Below are 17,979 nucleotides of genomic sequence, written 5' to 3'. Positions count from 1 at the left end.
TTGTCTCTGGAGTGGGACTCATGCTCTGTATTGCCAATTAAGCTGGGCAGCGCTTGGTCAAATGGGAGGTCACCACTGACTGTTCAGCAAAGGGAGGTTTTGCCTGTCTGGTTACAACAGGGATGCAACACCGACCTCCCTTGTGCCTCTGGGCAGTTTAGCTGGGCTTACATTTGTTTGCTTGATTCTGTGATCTGCAGGTGGAAAACGGGGGAGTGGGGATCCTGCTCAGCTACCTGTGGCGGGGGCACCCAGACTCGCTCCGTTTACTGTGTGACGTTCGATGGTCAGAGCTCCCAAGGGGTGGTGGATAATGCTGAGTGCATGGCCTTCGCACAGCAGCCTCGCAGTAGTCAGCCCTGCAACATGAGACAGTGTGCAACCTGGAGCACAGGCCCCTGGTCAGAGGTGAGTTTGTGTGGGGGAGGCAACTCCCTCTTGGCACGTATTGAGGGACAATCTGCCAAAGCTTGGGCATAAAAAGCCAGGCTCCTTTTCTGGGACTGGAGAAGGTGTGTGTCCCTGGATAGGTGGCGTGCAGAAGTGTAGGGATTGTCCCTGAAGTCCTCCAAACAAGTTCTCCAGCTAGCTAGCAGCTATGCATTCCTATAAACACATCCCTGTTCCTCAAATCTGTGCATGTCCCTGCACCCCTGCTCCTCTCATTGCACATTCTCTCTTCTTTGGTCTCCCAGTCCTTTCCCCACTCCTGTATTTTTATCAGATCCATCTGGCACTGGCTGAGTTTCTGAGGCCTGGTAAAGGCTGCTCAGAAAAGGTGGCGGAGTCTTCATCATTGGAGGTGTCCAAAAAACGTGTAGACGTTGGCACTTCAGGACATGGTTTAGTAGGCATGGTGGTGTTGGGTTGGTGGTTGGACTTGATGATCTTGGAGGTCTTTTCAAACCTTAAGGATTCTGTAGTTCTGCAAGGTGGAGGGCAGGCACAAGAGCTGCTGTCTGTCAGCTGACGATGTGCAGCAGCACTCCCTTCTCTCTAAAACAGGAGCTCGTGGCTCCTGCCTGTGCTGTTTATTTCCGTGCACATTGCTGCCTCAGCATTACCAGCCCTGGACAGCAGCACTAAAATCGCAACGGTCAGTAAGCAAGATACTCTTGTAACACTGGTGACCTGCTGTTTGCTGTGTGTCAGTGCAGGGCTTCTCCTGCAGCTGCGTGGTGCATTTTTGATGCCTGTGTGCATTTATATCCGCAGGACAGGGAACTGTTCAACTTGTATGTGCTTTGCGTTGCCAGCCAGGCATTTAGAAGGTGTCTTGTTTTCCAAGGGCTTAGAAGGTAAAGGTAGTGTCTACTCGGTCCCTAAAGCACAAGTGAGTTTTCCTCTTTTACATGCGTGCTTGCAACATTTGACTTGCAACCTTCTGGTGGTACTGTGTTTGAGTGGTGCAGCAGCATAAAAAGCAACTTTGAGGCATGATAACCTAGACTGTAAAGTCTTTTTTTTTTCTTTTTTTTTTTTTTTCTTTTTCTTATGTGAGGTGTGAATACTGAGATGATTTCAGGGTGGAGGAGTCAGAGCAGTAGTTGGGGAAGGCCCCAAGTGGTTTCTTACAAACTGATTCCTAAGTGATTCATTCTGGGGTTCTCAAAAGCAACTGTGTTTTGTGTACTCTTAGAGATAAAAGGTCATTCTAGTAAATGAGTGGCTGAAACTCACCTGGGAAGCTCATCTAAAGTAATTCAGACAGTCCCCAGGTTAATGGTCTCTGTAAGAGACCTTAGTAATTCATGGAGAAGTAGGCTGGATTCCAGGAAACACCACTGTGAATTTAAGAGGGCATTGAAAAATGTCACAAACCAGTTACTAGTATAGAAGTTGTGTCATAGCTCCACACCATAAAAGTGAAGCACAGAGGTCTTCAGGCAGAAGAGATAAGCAATATACAAGAACCTAATCTTCTTATCTTCCCTTGAATTCTTTACCTTGAGCTGATTATTATCAGGAGTAAATAACATGAGGTTCCAGGTATTTCCTGCCATTTATTGTCCTCAATGTATTCTGAAGTACTGATATTTTTCCAAAATCGTTCTCCCTGTCTTCTTTGGTAGAGATCAAGAGAAATGATATGACTAGGCCAAAATCATCCAGTGAGCTCCGGATCTCCCAGACCCTATCCACCATGCCTTATTGTCTCTTCTACAGCAAAAACAACTTCTCTGCTAACTCCCATCCCAGAAGATTATTTTAATGATGGTTGGTTGTTTTCGGCAATCTCAGAACAGTGCTCTGCCCTAATGTTAGGGAGCACAGCCTGGAAATGCAAGTGGAAATGCGGTGCTTCCTTGTAATTGTTGGGCCCCTTTCTGCAGTGCTCAGCCAGCTGTGGGGAAGGGGTCCAGACCCGGATCGTCACCTGCAGAACGCAGCAAGGCTCTCAGGCTCAGGACTTTGCTTGCCTAATGGAGCCAAAGCCATCGGCCACCCAGCCCTGCCTTAAAGAGAACTGCATCCAGGAAATTGGCTGGCACGTTGGAGACTGGGGCCTGGTGAGCATCCACTTTCATGGTTCGGAAATAATTGATTATATTGCTGTGCTCCTCGCAAACAAGCTTTGATCCATGCAGCCTGCACATTGGCTGAGGCTGGGAGCACGTACTGCTTCGTTACCAGTCCCTTGGCTCACAGTTGTGTTGTAACTGGCACTAGTAATGCTCCAGTTAATCTGCTGCCTGCTTTGTGTGCAGCTGCTACAAAAATAAATCCTTCTGAGGGGGGGGATTATAGTTTCAGTGACAGTGGCAAAATGCAGCCAATAAGCTGAAACAATCCACTCTTGCTGCTTATTCCCAATTCTTCACTCCATCGCTGTGAATAGCAGAACAGCTCTCTGGCTGAGTATGGCTTAGAGCTTCAGGATTGGTCATTGCATTTGGTGATATGGTTTAAAGTACATTTCTGTAATTGTTCAGATAAACTGTGCTTCAGCTGGATTAGTCTTGTCTTTGACGAGGGAGCCAGACTCTGTTCAACCTGGGAAAAGTGCCGGGGGGAGGAGATAGGGGTAGATCCAATGCATCGGGTGACTTCCAAACACGCTTTTTCCCTTCTCTGCTAGCCAGACCAGCTTTTTTCTGAGTAAAAACATGTCACATCTGGTTCTCCATGAGAAGTGGGCCAAGTTTTAATAACAGCTAAAGAAGCTGCAAACCTTAATCTGATTTTTTCTGGCCCCCAGCTTTCTGATATCAGAAGGGCTCCTACCTGCATCTGAATAAGAGAGAGAAGTACTCTCCCAGGGTTTGTAGAGTTTGCCATGAGCAGGTGGGTCACACAGATACCTCATCCTCTCCCCTAACCCAAGCTGCTGCTCGTTGCTCCTTCTTCATCCACAGCTTCCAGTGAGAGGAGCTCCAGTTACTTGCTTACAAGAAAGCCACCAGTTTGCTTCCCCTTGTAAACCATTGTTGTTCTTGAATGCATAGTTCAAAACTGACCCTCTCAGAGCCAGTGGATCCCCATAGCATTGAGATGCCTTCAGGCCAAGCTAATGCTTCAGGGCTGGGTGCAACATTGGGTAAAATGGTTTAAAGTATGGTTTTCTAATTGTTCAGATGAATCCAGCTGAAGTATTGTTTGCTTTGTCTTGGTGGAGGAAGCTGTGCTCAGCCTGCAGCTAATCATGCAGGTGTTCCACACTTCTGGTCCGTGGGGTTTCTGCATTTGGCCTCTGCTGCCTGCTCACTTGCCTTGTCTCTGTGCCCAAGTGTTCGAAGAGCTGCAATTCAGGCATCCGGACACGCCAAGTCATCTGCGCTGACGGCGACTCCAAATTCTACAGTCCTGAGACATGCAAAGCCATCCAGCCACAGAAACCAGCCACCCTGGGTAGCTGCAACATGCAGCCCTGCTACCTGCCACAGCGTGAGTGATATTGCTGCACATCTAGCTTTTCCTAAGACGCTTTTGTTCAGGAGTAGAAATTCCCAGCTCTGCACCAGCTTATGTTCTCAGCTTCTTGCCTGCCTGTCTCCCTCCTGTGCATTTATATTTCATGCACATAACCATGGTGTCTTCAGAGTCCCAGTACCTGTGCTGTTTGAAATGTATGTAACAGGCTTGAAAACAACACTGGGGTGTGTCCATTTTGAATTCAGTGTTCTGTGATGGCTCTGTCCCTGTGTGTGCTGCAGACTGACCCCAGGTCTCCCAGTCAAGAAGGATGGCAACCTGGGCAGGCTCAGTAGCTAAAAACTATAGCCAATTCTCATCCCTCTGTGGACCAGCTATAAAGGAAGCACAACTGCTCAGAAGATTTTTGCTCGCTGTCTGTGTCTAGTCTTCATGCCAGAGCTGAAATGCTGACTTTTGCCAGCCTGCCCATCACAGGTCGCTGTCCTAACAATCCAGTCGAATCCAATTGCTGCTCAGCAGCTGTTCCAGAAGAGAAACATTTTCATCAACTTTAGTATCCTGCTGGCTCCTGGATGCATTTGCAATTACTAGAACATAGGGCTGGACTAACTGCACTTATTTTGTATATGTCTCTCTTTGCAGAGGTCCCCAGTATGCAGGATACTATGGGATACGATGTCACTCGCCAGTCCTTGCTGACACGTTACAACCCAAACAGCCCTGCCACAGGTTTGGAAGAATTTTGTTAGTTTGCGTTTTTGGTGATGGTGGACTTGAAACAGGGTGTGGTAAGGGAAAGGTTCCTCCTTTTTCTTCATTTCTCTTGTTCATTTCATGGGCTGCTAGAAATCTGTGGAGCCAGGGACAAAGTGTAGATTCTTTTACATGATAGCGAGCAGTATCTGAATCTGTCCACGCAGAAGAGACTGCACAGCGTATAGATCCCAGGCGCTGGCAGCATGATTTAAGCACTGGTTGGGAGAAATGCTGCCCAAAGCAGATTGTAGGAAGGAGAAGGGATTGTGTGAGGGGACCATGGTAATGTGGCAGGTGGTTTCTCATGGGACAACAGGAGGAATGGTCAGGGAAAAAGAGCCTCAGGACAACCGAATCCAGAAGAGTAGGCCAGAAGACGTATTCAGGTGAAATCCTGAAAGGGGAAAAAACTGCCATGTAGCCTTGAGCAGGTGGAACCGAGCAGAGATGAGGAAAAATGACCAGATTTTGAAGCTCACCTGCATGCTTTAAGGAGTTCTCTCCCCAGATTCTGGTGACAAAAGGATGCTCCCTGGGAGCTCCACGATCCATAGTACCACTGGGAATCACCACATCCCATCCACCAACGACCGTGGCATCAACTTGTTGCCTGTTCGCTGGGAATCCCAGTCACGTTCATCGGGTTCCCATCAGCTCAGCTTCTCTCAGGACCCCACTGCTGGGCCTGGCACACAGGACTGTCATCGGAGCCCACACGGCTGCTGTCCAGATGGGCACACCCCAGCATCAGGCTCCCTGGGGAGAGGTTGCCCCTTCGGCACTTGTCACCGAAGCAGGTAGCTGGAAATAGATAGGCCTGAGCGGGGAGGCATTGCCTTTCCTGGGGGCTTATGGAAATTTACAGCCCATGCCTGTTGAGCCAGGCAGGTCAGGTATTGCTGCTGCCCTTCTGCTTGTAGGTATGGATGCTGTCCTGATGGAGTATCGGCTGCCCAGGGCCCAAACAACATGGGATGTCCAAAATATTATCGTGACGTTCAAGTGAGCAGAAATCAGCCCACTGTGGCTGCTCCAACAGTAAGTACAAAACAGCTTTGTGTTTTAGCTGTCCATCAGATACAAAGATTCAGCTTTGACCCTGGTGGCTCAGACTGTGGGTTTCTGTTGTGCTTCATCTCTGCCAGTAATGCTGGAGATCCAATACTCCAGGCATGGCATGAAGCCCTTCGGCCCACTTTGCTCCTGTTCAGTCTGGGGCACCCAGCTGTGATCCCCTGTAAGCAGGGGACAGAGTGGGTAGTTGGGAGATGTCTGAGAAGCAGACGACCATCCTGTGTAGAACTGATTGAATCCTGAGTAATCAAATTTGTGTCGGTCAGAAACTCACCATCCAATTTTCAGGAGAGAAAATGGCAAAAACATGGCCACTATTAATTGCCTTTTTTTGTCAACCCTGCAGATTAATTGAGGGCAAAATAGTCAGGGAGGTAATTCCCCTCGTAACTTGGTGGGGCCAGCTGGAAAAACTGGCCTGCTGCTGGGCTGGTTAGGTCTGTCTTGCAGAGAAGTGCAGCCCTGGCTCCATGGCTGACCACCAAGTTTCCCACCCTTTCCCAACATGAAAGCCTCTAGGAGGCAACAAACAAATAGGGGTTCCTCTAACAGCTGGCCTCCTGCAGCCGACAGCTTGGACGCGGTGCCTTGCATGTGCTACTGTCCTCGTGTATGCATGATAACTTTTGGCTTTCAATTCCTGTCTCTAAGGCAAGCCAGGCCTTGTCCCAGCAGCACTCCTCGGGCGAGTGCCGCGGTTCCGTGTACGGCTGCTGTTTTGACAATGTCGCTTCAGCTTCAGGTCCTCAAGGTGAAGGATGTCTCAATAGGCCCCACTACCGTAAGTGATGCTTTGGCTTCTTGGTTTAGAAACGTATGAAGAGTCCTACAGAATCCAGTAGCATATGGAAGCTTCCTGTGTAGAGGCTCTGCTCTCTGTAAAATGTAGTAAATTATCTCTTTGAAAATAAATTCTGCCTGGTGGCTTGGGCAGGGGATGCTTGGAGGGAGTGTAGAAAAGCAGCCAGATGGTTCAATTATGTTAGCTACCGCAGAAATTCTTGTTATTCTCTGCTCATAGTTGGACAGAATTGTGTTTGTGTGATCTCTGTCAGTCTGTAGGACTTTTGGGGAGCTGTCGGCCCCTGAGAAGACACCCTGATGCAGCCTGGTGTGCTCCAAATTAGTTACCTGGGTTTAGGAGAAGTAGGGCTTCCCTGAGGAATCAGGGCCATGCTCAGCCTTCAGACATGGACAGGGGTGGAATGAGAGCTACAGCTGAGGATGGAGGTGTCACTCAGGGCTGCATGGGTGCCTTCAGCCAGCAGAGTTCAATACAGTGCCCACTGTGCTATAAGGGCACTAGAGCTGTTAGGCAAAAGCATCTCTGCTCCTTTACTTCCCAGCTGCATCCTCTGCAGGCACGTTGGACTTTTTACAAGGGCATGTAGTGATAGGACAAAGGGTAATACAAGGAGCAGCTGAGAGAACTGGGGTTGTTTAGCCTGGAGAAGAGGAGGCTGAGGGGAGACCTTATCGCCCTCTAGAACTGCCTGAAAGGAGGCTGTAGTGAGGTGGGGGTCAGTCTCTTCTCCATGGTAATGGGCAATAGGATGAGGGGAAATGGTCTGAAGTTGCACCAGGGCAGGTTTATGCTAGACATTAGGAAAAATTTCTTCACAGAAAGGGTTGTCAGGCACTGGAATGGGCTGCCCAGGGAAGTGGTCGAGTCCTCATCCTTGGAGGTATTTAAAAGATGGATAGACAAGGTGCTTAGGGACATGGTTTAGTGGTGGGACGGCAGGGTTAGGTTAACAGTTGGACTTTATGATCTTAAAGGTCTTTTCCAACCTAAAGGATTCTATGAATCTATGATTCTAATGGTTTTAAACTGAAAGAGGGTGGATTTAGATTAGATATAAGGAAGAAATTCTTCACTATGAGGGTGATGAGGGACTGAAACAGGTTTCACAGAGAAGCTGTGGAAGCCCCATCCCTGGAAGTGTTCAAGGCCAGGTTGGACGGGGCTTTGAGCAGCCTGGTCTAGTGGAAGGTGTCCCTGCCCGTGGCAGGGGGCGTGGAACTAGATGATCTTTAAGGTCCCTTCCAACCCAAACCATTCTATGATTGTACGATTGCTGCAGCATTGCCTTGCCCTTTTGCTGCAGCACAGACATTGCTTGGTGGCCAGTTCTATGGGGCTGCCCTGGGGAAAGGGAAAGCTCTCCGGATCCTCTCTGCTCAGCTGCAGCTTGGCAAAGGATCCCTCGGTCGAAGCCCTGCATCCAGTGTTTGTCAGCATGTGGCTGTGATACCTGTGACTCAGAGCACAGGGCTCGGTTTGTAGGCACATTGGGCTGTGCTCCTCTTTATATCAGTGTGGAGGGGTATTCTGTAATGCATGAGGCTTCACAACTGGGTCTAATCCTCTTGCTTGGTGGGCTGGAAATGTGCAAATAGAAGCCACATGCTCCTTGCAGGACAGGAAGCCCCAGAGCAAATCTTGCAGCTGCACAATTCCCTAAGAAAGGCTGTAAAGCATCCGTCTAGTATCTAGATTCAGAAGTGTCTCTGTGGTTGATTCTCCTTCCACCAGTGGCAAAACTGGGGCGGAAAGAAAAATGTGAGCAGCTGCCCAGTTTCATCTAGGTAGGTGGCTTGAAGCAACTGGATCTTTGTGCTTCATGACACTTACATCTCCCTCTGTTCCACTTTTTTTTGATAGCGTATCCTGTCATATGCCTGCTGCCCAGTGCCCATGGCCCCTGCACAAACTGGACCACTCGCTGGTACTTTGTGACTGTCGTTGGCAAGTGCAACCGGTTTTGGTACGGTGGCTGTCACGGCAATAAAAACAGCTTTGCCTCAGAGGAGGAGTGCATGAGAGCATGCCACAGCTCGGCGGGGGTCAGTCCTCTGGAGCACCAGCCCTCTTATGGTACAGGAGCCCTGCAACACCAGCTCACTGGCTCCCGCTCTCCTACAGGGGATGCTCAGAGTCAGCAGCAGCCACCCCTGAGAGAGTCTGCAAGTCACAGCCAAGAAGGAAGAGCCTATGGGGCTTCACACCCCATGCAAGACAGCCACAGACAGGACAGATGGAGAAGTGAGGTGCTGCCAGAGTCTTTGCCAAGGACTGGTGTGCTGGAGAGCCAGGGCTGGGGCACCCAGCAAAGCAGATTGGAGAGCCTGAGCCAGCTGCGCTTGCAGGAAAGAACAGTGCCTGGGGCCTCAGAGAGGCAGAGTAGCAGTGGCCAGCAGGTGCTGCTCCATGAGGGCAAGCAGTGGCACAAGGCTACTGGAGCAGATGCTTTCATGATGGAAGGATTTGGGCATCAGGTGTCTGCAGACTCCTTCCCAGCGCGGGCTCTACACAGGTGATGATTTTTTTTTTTTCCCCCCTGTTCTGCCAGCTCATTGTGAAGCATCAGTGCAGCTTCCTCTGGAGTGAAAGTGTTGCCCCAGCCAGGACCAGCTAACTGGGAATACTATGCAATGGATTGGCTATATGTGTGGCCTTTTGGTAAATCAAGTTATTCAGGCCCTGGAGTTATCTGTTGTCTCTTTCCTTGCTCTCTCCCTGCTCTCTGACAGCACTGGGCAGTATGGTGTGTGAAGAAACTGCAGGGTACTGGGGTCTTTGTCTGGGAGGCATTCTTACACTGTAAATGAGAATCCATAGGTGTTTTTCTTGTTCTGACCAGCAAGCTGACTCTCTGACTTCAGAGCCTTTATCTCGGTACTGCATGGAGCAGCAACGGGTTGTTCTAGGGAAGATTTTTAAGATGCAGAGTTTGGGTCAGGATCCAGACAGTGTCATCCTGAAAATCAGGAGTGCATAGAGCTAGATCTAAATGTGTCTGCACTGGATCTGTGTCTGTCTGCTGAGCTGAACCTAGTTCCTTCAGAATAGAGGGCTTGTAGGACTCTCTCCCTTCCTGGAGTTATTGTAGCATTCAGTCTGTCCAGAGCAGCCTTTGTCATGTAGGAGAGGGCTCTCCACATGTTGCCTGGTGCATCAGCTCAGAGCTGAGTGGGCTTTGCCCTGTGGTTGTGACTCATGCAGAGTCACATTAGAGGACCCAGAGGAGAGGAGGGCAGCAGAAGTGAAATCGCTTTCTCTTCAGAGCCATCCTGGAGGAATCCAAGCCTTCTCTTGTGACAGCAGTTGTGGGACAAAACATCCAGCTGGTCTGCAAGACAGGCATGTCCCCCTTCTCCAGAGTGGAGTGGATGAAGGATGGCCGACCAGTCTCCTCTGACAGGTGAGCTCAGCTCCCCTCTTTGTAGAGCAGATGGGTCCTTGCTGGGCAGGGTGCCAAATATGCTTGCCCTCTTTCTTTGTAATCTTACTGTTAATGTTCATAAATAAACAAACAAACAAGCCCATGTATTGACCCAAGAGCATGAACTGTCCACTTGGTCTGTGCACAGCAGAAACAGATACAGTCTGCAATAGTATTGAGGCATTGGCTAGTTATGGGGCCAAACAGGTGCTGTCCCATAACAAGGCACTGGTGGAAGCTGGCATGTGGGTAGTGGTACAGGAAAATGTTGTCTCTATTGGATTCATCTCAGGGCAGAACTAAGCCAGTAGTCCAGGGTGAAGCTTGTAGCCAAATACCTTGGAGTTCCTCTGGCTGGAAGTTTCTGGCACTCCCATCTAAAATACAGTTTTTTTAAAAACTACTTTTAAAGCTTGTTTGTCCTGGGAAGACTGTTTCCAGCAACAATTTGGAGCCAGACAATCACTTTGTGTTATGAAAATCACAGCTAAGAAAAGCCCAGTTCTGCTTTTCTGTTTGCAGATGACTGCTGGGGCTCAAGCTCCTGCCTGGAAGGGCAGTTTGCCTCCTCATGAGAGAAAGCAGATCCCTGTTTTCCCATCTCAGTTTCCTCTCTGTTACTGACCTCCTTTCTGCTGCAATTATTTCCCCTGCCTGTGACCCCTCTGGGGTCAACAGAGTTTTGTTGTTTTCTAAGCCGGGGAGGGCACTGCATGGTAATGGTTTGTGTAACATCAGCACGAAGGGCTGCTCTGCCTTGGCCAGTTGCTGTCCATGGCCAGGCAGAGGCAGTTAATCCTTGCTCCTGTTGCAGGCACACCTACCAGTCTGACAGCTCCTTAGTGATCAGCCACGTCAAGCCAGAGGATGCTGGGACTTACATGTGCCTCATTTCTGACGGGAGGACAGAGCGCCGACAGATTCAGTTACAGATCATAGGTGACTTATCTTCCACTTAAGACCAAAGAGGTAGCTCAGGGCTCCTCGTTAACAGTTATTGACAACAGGAGCAATAAAACCAGCTGCAGGAGCAAACTTCCTTCACTGCCACGCTGTGCTAGCAGTGTTGTCTTTCACTCTATGGGAGCAGTGTCCCAAGAGCTAGTCAAAACAGGCGGTCTCCTCCACTGTAGGTGTGCCAAGAGGGAGTGTGGAGGCAGCAGGGCTTCTTTTGGTGTTGCCTCATGATAAAGCCTTAGCCCTAAAGCGCTTCCTCCCCTGCAGTGCTGCCCCGTAACCAGAGTTGTTGCTTGCATGTAACCTGCCCCATTTCCAGCATAGCAAGCATGTCTTCCTCCCTGAGAGCTATCGGCTGCCTCCTGTTCCCAGAAAGGAGGCTTCAGAAGAGGGTTTTTCTGCAGTTTCTGGGGACCTCCGTCTCACACCGTGACGTGACTGGTCTGCCATAACTGTCTGTGCTGGTGCATTTATGTTTTGTGTTTTGCCCAAACAGGTCCTGCTGGGTAACAAAAGATTCCCTGTTCTGAAAAACATGCCTTATTTAAGAAACAAAAGCAAAAAAAGTATGAAAGACTAGTCTCAAAAGACGGGCCGGCAAGGCACCCTATAGCCTTCAATCTCTGAAGTGTACTTTGTCACAGCAATGGCACATGGGGCAGAAGGCATTGTGGCCTAGGGGATGCTGCAACATGTTCACTGACAGAGGATAGAAAGGAGTCTAAAATTGCTTGCCTGCAGGTCTGTGACTCTCATTAGTAGACAGTGCAGGCTTACTGCACTAGTCAGCCAGAAAACAGATGGCTGAAGGGCTCTTTGGCTCCAGTTCAGCAAGCTCTCCCAAGCTCATAGAAACCCTACGCAAGGGGTCATAGTAAGAAGGGTCCTTTTATTCACATATGGCATTTTATTTTGAATAGAGTACCAGACCGCTGTTCTGGCAGAGGGTGAGAGAGGTCGGGTCCCTCACAAGGAAAATCAGCAGCATCGAGAGCTATCCAGAGGCAGGAAGGTTGTACAGGCAGCCAGTTCCTCTGTGCATCAGCAATTCACATACAGGTAAGTTCACATACAGCAACAGTTTGTCCACCATGCCCAGCTGATGAACCATATGGCATCTCTTCATGTAGAAAAGCTGAAGATTGGAAAGGTCCTGGGTCAGCTGTTCTGGGGCACGGTTGGGAAGCAAGCAGTACTGAACTGCTGACAACAGGAACGGGCGAAGATCCCAGTTGCAAGCTGTCTTCTGTCCTCCCCAAGGGTCTCTTGAAAGAAGCATATTCTGAGGAAAGATGCACGGGGAGGCTGACAGCAAAGGAGCTAGGTTCAAATGAAAGTAGAAATATCAGGGGTAGCATCCTTAGCTGTTCAAGTTAGTGTAGGCAGAAAGAGAAACCTATTCTGGAAAAAAGCAAAGCAAATCGGAACTGCATAACTAGCACAAAATAGACATACGTATATTAAAAAAAGCTCCAGTTACTTTAGCCCCCACCCATTTATTTTATTTTTTGTGAAAAAACCAGTTTGACTCAAAACTATCTCCTCACATACTGGGTGGCATATTTTGTAGCTTCTTGCATGTTTCTTTGGTGCTACTAGGGCCCACAGAAATAAAAGGGTGCAAATTATTTTTGCCTTAAATGCAGCATGATGGGGCTCCAGATTAAATGGGACCATGATCTGATCTGATCCCTCCCTTCTTTTGACTTCACAACCTAAAACCCAGCCAATTTGCTGAACTCCCCAGTAACCTCCTTAGCTGCTTCTGCCTAAAAGCAGAAAGAAGCAATTCATTGAATTAAGAGCATTGAATTAAGGCTCTTTGGTTTTGTTTTTTGAGATCAAGAAATCAGGTCAGAGAACGGGGGTGGGGGAGATGGTGTTTTAATTGACTCTGGGAACATCATGGTTTAGGTCCCTTCTAAAATGGTGTTTAGCTGCAGTTAAAAGAGAGCAAAGAGCATGAGGAGGTGAGTGGTGTGAGAGCCTGACCTCGACCTTTCTGCTGCATGAAGTGGATGGCCAGCTCCTGGGCTTTGCGTGCAGTCAGGTGATTGCAATGTGCTCTTCACACCCCCAAAAATATCTGCCTATTTTTGTGTGCCAGACAAGCCCCTTGGGGGAAACTTGCTTGGTGCCCTGTTCAGGACTTTGTACCATTTGCCATGTGCTCATGTTGTTAATACTTCCTAGACTGTTATCCAGAGGGATGCTATAAGAAACAGGGTTGCTGTCTCTAAAGGGTTAAGCTGGCTGGCAGGAGTTCGGCACCAAGCTGTGCAGGATTTGATGGAGGCTGCTCTTTTCTGAATCTTTGAGTGAATGTTGGTAATGGCAAGTATCAGAGCTCTGATGGGAGTGCAGAGACCGCCCTTTCCCATTGGAGGCAAAAAAATAAGGTTTGTGTTTAAAAAAGCCTTGTGCTGAAGGTCAGACGCTGAACGAGGAAGTTTCTGCATCTTTTGCTGTGCCTGTGGACTTTGCAGATTGAGAATGGATAAGAGCGAGCCCTCGGTAGTGGAGGCCAGCGTCGGGGAGAGAGTCAGACTGCCCTGCACAGTGGAAGCGTTGCCAGCGCTCACCATCGAGTGGCGGAAAGATGGGCAGCCCCTCTCCTCTCCCAGGTGAGCTCCCAGGCCACTCCACCATACCCACAGGCAGGCTTATGTGGAGCAGAGCCTCCTCCTTGCCTTGCCTACCCTGTCTCCTCCCTGAGAGAATGGAGTTGCTGGCCATGCAGCTAGGGCCGGCCCTGCTTTATGCTGACCAGCTTTTCCCACTAGGGCCAGACCGTACTGCCCAACTGCCCTAGCCTCACTCACAGGTCAAAGTCTGAATGTTGAACCCTCGAGGGAACAGCTGTGATACAAGGTCTACAAGTGAGCCAAAGGTGAAATCTGTTCATCTACAAGATTAACAGAAAGAGGACACATGGCAAGCAGATTTGCCAAAAAACAGCTGGTCCATGAGCCAGAGCAATCAGGGTACCTGGAATGAACTTCCACACCTACTGGTGCTGCTCTCCTGCAGCTCCCCTCACTCCCCGCTTCCAGAAGCCTGCTCTAGCAACGAGCTTTTCCAGAGTCTACAGCTACAGTGCCTGGGATTTGAGGACCAGGGGTTGCGTTACAGGTTGAACTGAGCTGCTGTAAACCTTTGCTCAGTGTTACTACAAAGTTGTGCATGAGGCTCAGCTTCAGCTCTGGTGACTGGAGTCCCATCCTGACCCAGCACAGCCTGAGGCGCTTTCTGGTTTTGTTCCCCAGGCACAGGCAGCAGTCAGATGGGGCCCTGGTGATCAGCCGCGTCACCTCTGAAGATGTCGGCTTTTTTACCTGCATTGCCTCGAATGGACGTGACCAGGACCAGCGCCAGGTCCTGTTCCGACCTCTAGGTACTGGATGGGTGGAGACATGCATGACATGTCTGTACACATGCATACACGTGTGCGGAAAACAGGGAGGGCTGGGCAGCGTGGGTTTCTTGTCTGGCCATGCCTCTTGGCTTCACACCTGATGTTTAATGGCAGCTTGAAGGCAAGGGAAGAGTGAGTTGTTGTACCCAGGGGTAATCTGCGTGTGTCTAGTAGTCTGTGGTGCCCCAGGCAGCTGGGAAGAGGGACTAACAGCGCAGTAAGAGTGACTCTCGGGGCCTTGTTTCTGGGACACTGGTGTGGAATGGGTATAGGAGCAAGAGGAGCTAAGAAGATGGGTTGTTCTGTGCATGTGATATGCTTGTGCCCAGCTGGGGGAAAAAGCTCTTTGAGGCCTCTGCTACTTGCCCTTGCTTGGGCCAAAGCCCTTAGGAAATCTGCTTTCCCCGTAGCAACAGTGTCATAGCTCCAAACGTGCTGTTGCGAGGCCTAGGGGCTCATAGCTCATCACAGCGTACGTTGGACTTTTCCCATGAGGGAATGCTGCTACTACCAGGGGCAGCATGGCATTGTCTTCCTGCTAATGACAGTTTCCCTTCTGGTTTAGGAGAGCTGAGGATCACTGGTCTTCTGCCAAGCATCATGGTACCTGAGGGAGGAACTGCTCAGCTTCATTGTACAGTGACTGGCAACAATGTGAATGTAAGGTGGTCAAGGTGAGCAAAAATGAGACAGAACTTCCCTTTCCTTCTCTTCCTGAACCTCCTCTCTTACCCTCCAAATAATAATACAGGATGTCTGCCAGGTAAGAGAAACACCCACAGTTCTCAGCCCCAGCTAGCATCGCCTACCTTTTCCTAATCAAGTTGTCTGTTACCCTAAAAATCCTGGGCAAGATCCTTGTGGGTTTGTAGGTGTCACCAAGTTCATGTTCCAGCCAAATGAGGAGGAAAGCAGACTTGAAGCTAAGATTTCATGGAGTTCAGAAGGGCTCCAAGCTGGAAAGCCAGTTACATTACAATAGCAAAAACTAAAAGTGTCCTCTTCTCTTGTTGGTTTACAGTGAAACCCTGAATTTGTGCAAGTGTTCCATGAGGGGTTTTTTTCCCTATTTGAAAATAAGCAGTTCTGGTTTTGGAGCCTTCTTGCAAAGGATCCAGAGAGATGGATTGGTAATTGTTTCAACCCCTCTACTCCCAAGGGGTAGGACTGAAGCGGGTCATCTCACAAAGAGAGCTTTTCTTCCATGTGTAAGTTTGGTATTTGAGTTAACAAAACGATGCAAATTTCAGAGTCTGAATGAAACCCTTTTTAGTGAAGCAAATTTCATTTCCTTGGTAACTAGGAGTTCATAATTCAGGCAGTTTCCCTGTTGGGCACAGAGTATTCCAGGAGGAACAGAACAGACACAATCTTGCTGGTATTTTGAACATATTTTTTTTTTTTAAACAAACTTGTAAGGGAGAGGAAAGAGGGCGCATTGCTCACTACCCCATATGTTCCTCAAGCAATATGCGTTGCTGTCAATGCCAGCCAAACAAGCACTACCAGACCACAACCTGGAGAGAAGGAAAGGCACCCTGGATTTTCTCCTAGTTCCTCAAACCTCAAAAAAGCTTAATAGCGGAAAGGGCAATGTCTTTGTACAGAGCAGACAGCTAGATACCTCCCACGCCAGCAACTGGCTGAGGGATGCAGGCTTGCTCAGGCTCCTATTACTACCCAATTGTAGAGCCAGGTTGTGGCAAAAGAAGATTTCTTCTTCCTTCCCTGCTGAATTTGTAAAAATTCACCCCTTTCACAGAGCGTCGGTTCCCAAAATGCACAGAGAGCTCCTTTAGCCCCAGTGGGTGGGAACAGTGATACAAAATGGTTTTTGCCACAGGAATGGAGTCCCCATGCGGGCAGATGGCCACCACATCCACCTGCCCCAGGATGGAAGCCTGGTCATAAGCAACGTTCGAGAGGCTGATGAGGGTTCCTACACGTGCAGCGCCTACAGCAGCAGCAACTCCGTCAGTGCCAGCACGGAGGTGAAAGTGCTGAGGAGCAGGCCTAGCAGTGAGTACAACCTACCCTCCCCTCGCCTCCCGGCACCGTGCCTGCCTCTTGGCCGCTCTTAGAAGTCTGCCCGTTGCATGTGCTGGCCCACCGCCGACCTCGGGCTTTGGGGAGCAGCAGGAGCCCCTGGGTTGTACTACCTAAGGAGCCCTGCTTTCCCTGGGCAGAAAATCAGGATGGTGGAAAGACCCACCACCACCAGCAGGGTGCTGGGAGCCTAATTAACTTCCTGAGGCCAAAACGCCATAGTTGGTTCACCAAATAGTTGACTGCAAGGTTTAAATTTGGACTCTGGGCACCATCCAGCTGGCTTTATGCAGGGCGTAGAGTGGTTTCTCCTCAGGAGATCAGCCTCAGAAACTGCTTTCTCCTCCTGTATCTCGCCAGGGATATCAGTTTCTCTCTCATCCTTGATGTCGGACTATATTTAAAACAATCCTCTTAGAACTGGCAGGGGGGAGAAAACAGGAATGGGCCATGTCTTTTGGGAGGGAAACGAAGCCTGAGGCTAAACCCTGGCAAGCATATTTACAGCTGCTTCACCTTTTGCTTGGCTGCAGTGGCTGTGAATCATGTTGTGGACCCGAGCAGAGAGTGCGTGGACCAGCCACACCTCGCCAACTGCGACCTGATCCTGCAGGCCCAGCTCTGCAGCAACGAGTACTACTCCAGCTTCTGCTGCGCCAGCTGCTCTCGCTACCGACCGCAGGCCGGTCCTGCTCCACACCGCGGGTAACAGGCACCTCTGCCACCACGGGAAAGTACAGGTGACCTGTGCAAGCCTGGAAGTCGGAACGCTGTCCTTCTGCTGCATGAAACTGTTCTGGGAGCTCTGCCCTACTGGAACGCTCAAGAGGGTGAATTGAGCAGAATGTAGTGGGTGTAACTGTTCAAAGGTGGGAGGAGATCCACCGCCCTCAAGTTTATTGCAAACTTCTTTTCCCCTGTCCATATGCCTTGCTGTAGCTACTCCATCTTTTCCCTTAAGGGTAGTTGCTGTCATTCACAGAACAAGATGACACTGGGAACGTAAGGGTGCTGTGACTTTACAGAATGCAGATAACCAGTATGAAAGAGGGAGAGACCAATTCTTCACACAAGCATGAGAGAGAAGTGCTCTTAAAAAAAAAAAAAAAACCAACCAAACAAACAAAAAAAACCTGGCTTAACCAAAGCACTAATGAGCCATGAACACTTGTAATCCTGGGGAGCACTTTCCATCTAAATGCAAAGGACTCTTGGCCATGAGAAACAGTTTGATGCACATAAAATCAGCGTTCAGGTCCTATGAGATTGCTAGCTGTAGGGATGCAGCTGAAATGCCATGTTTCAGCTGTTTTATTCCTATACACCTTAGACAAATTTCTAGCTGGGTCAGTTTGGTTTCTACTTGACTGTAATCCGCTTTGGAGTGAAATGCAGAAGCAAGTCTTCACAGAAAGCTTCAGACAAAATGCAATAATACTTTTAGCCCTTCCTGAATGTTAGGGGTAATTTAGATGAATATACCACGACTGTTACCTGTTCTGAGATGCTGCAGTTTAAATACCACTTGCTCTAGGAGGGCTCGGCAGATGATAATTTTACTTTTTTTTCCTGAGCCAGAACTGTGCTGTTGAATTTATCACAAAGCTGGGCTCAGTGGTAGCATTGCGC

The 17,979-nt window shown here is 49.2% G+C and overlaps 1 protein-coding gene across 1 annotated transcript in view; it reads left to right on the top strand.

Moving 5' to 3' along the window:
- Window positions 1–17,412, top strand: part of PAPLN (papilin, proteoglycan like sulfated glycoprotein) — a 50,464-nt gene extending 33,052 nt beyond the window's left edge. The window contains exons 12-27 of the mRNA XM_035900965.1: window positions 201–408; window positions 2,334–2,510; window positions 3,729–3,885; window positions 4,519–4,605; window positions 5,141–5,429; window positions 5,553–5,670; window positions 6,358–6,487; window positions 8,372–9,023; window positions 9,774–9,911; window positions 10,747–10,871; window positions 11,810–11,948; window positions 13,376–13,513; window positions 14,156–14,283; window positions 14,870–14,978; window positions 16,148–16,323; window positions 16,884–17,412. Of these exons, the coding sequence (XP_035756858.1) occupies window positions 201–408; window positions 2,334–2,510; window positions 3,729–3,885; window positions 4,519–4,605; window positions 5,141–5,429; window positions 5,553–5,670; window positions 6,358–6,487; window positions 8,372–9,023; window positions 9,774–9,911; window positions 10,747–10,871; window positions 11,810–11,948; window positions 13,376–13,513; window positions 14,156–14,283; window positions 14,870–14,978; window positions 16,148–16,323; window positions 16,884–17,059 (2,947 nt within the window). The 3' untranslated portion in view covers window positions 17,060–17,412. The remainder of the gene's footprint in view (window positions 1–200; window positions 409–2,333; window positions 2,511–3,728; window positions 3,886–4,518; window positions 4,606–5,140; window positions 5,430–5,552; window positions 5,671–6,357; window positions 6,488–8,371; window positions 9,024–9,773; window positions 9,912–10,746; window positions 10,872–11,809; window positions 11,949–13,375; window positions 13,514–14,155; window positions 14,284–14,869; window positions 14,979–16,147; window positions 16,324–16,883) is intronic.
- Window positions 17,413–17,979: the final 567 nt, after the last annotated feature.

Source organism: Egretta garzetta, unplaced genomic scaffold (genome assembly GCF_000687185.1).
Source record: "Egretta garzetta isolate BGI_Z169 unplaced genomic scaffold, ASM68718v1 scaffold828, whole genome shotgun sequence".
In the NCBI taxonomy this organism is placed as follows: Eukaryota; Metazoa; Chordata; class Aves; order Pelecaniformes; family Ardeidae; genus Egretta; species Egretta garzetta.
Note: the sequence above shows the minus strand (reverse complement) of the source record. Positions and strands in the feature narration are given on the sequence as shown.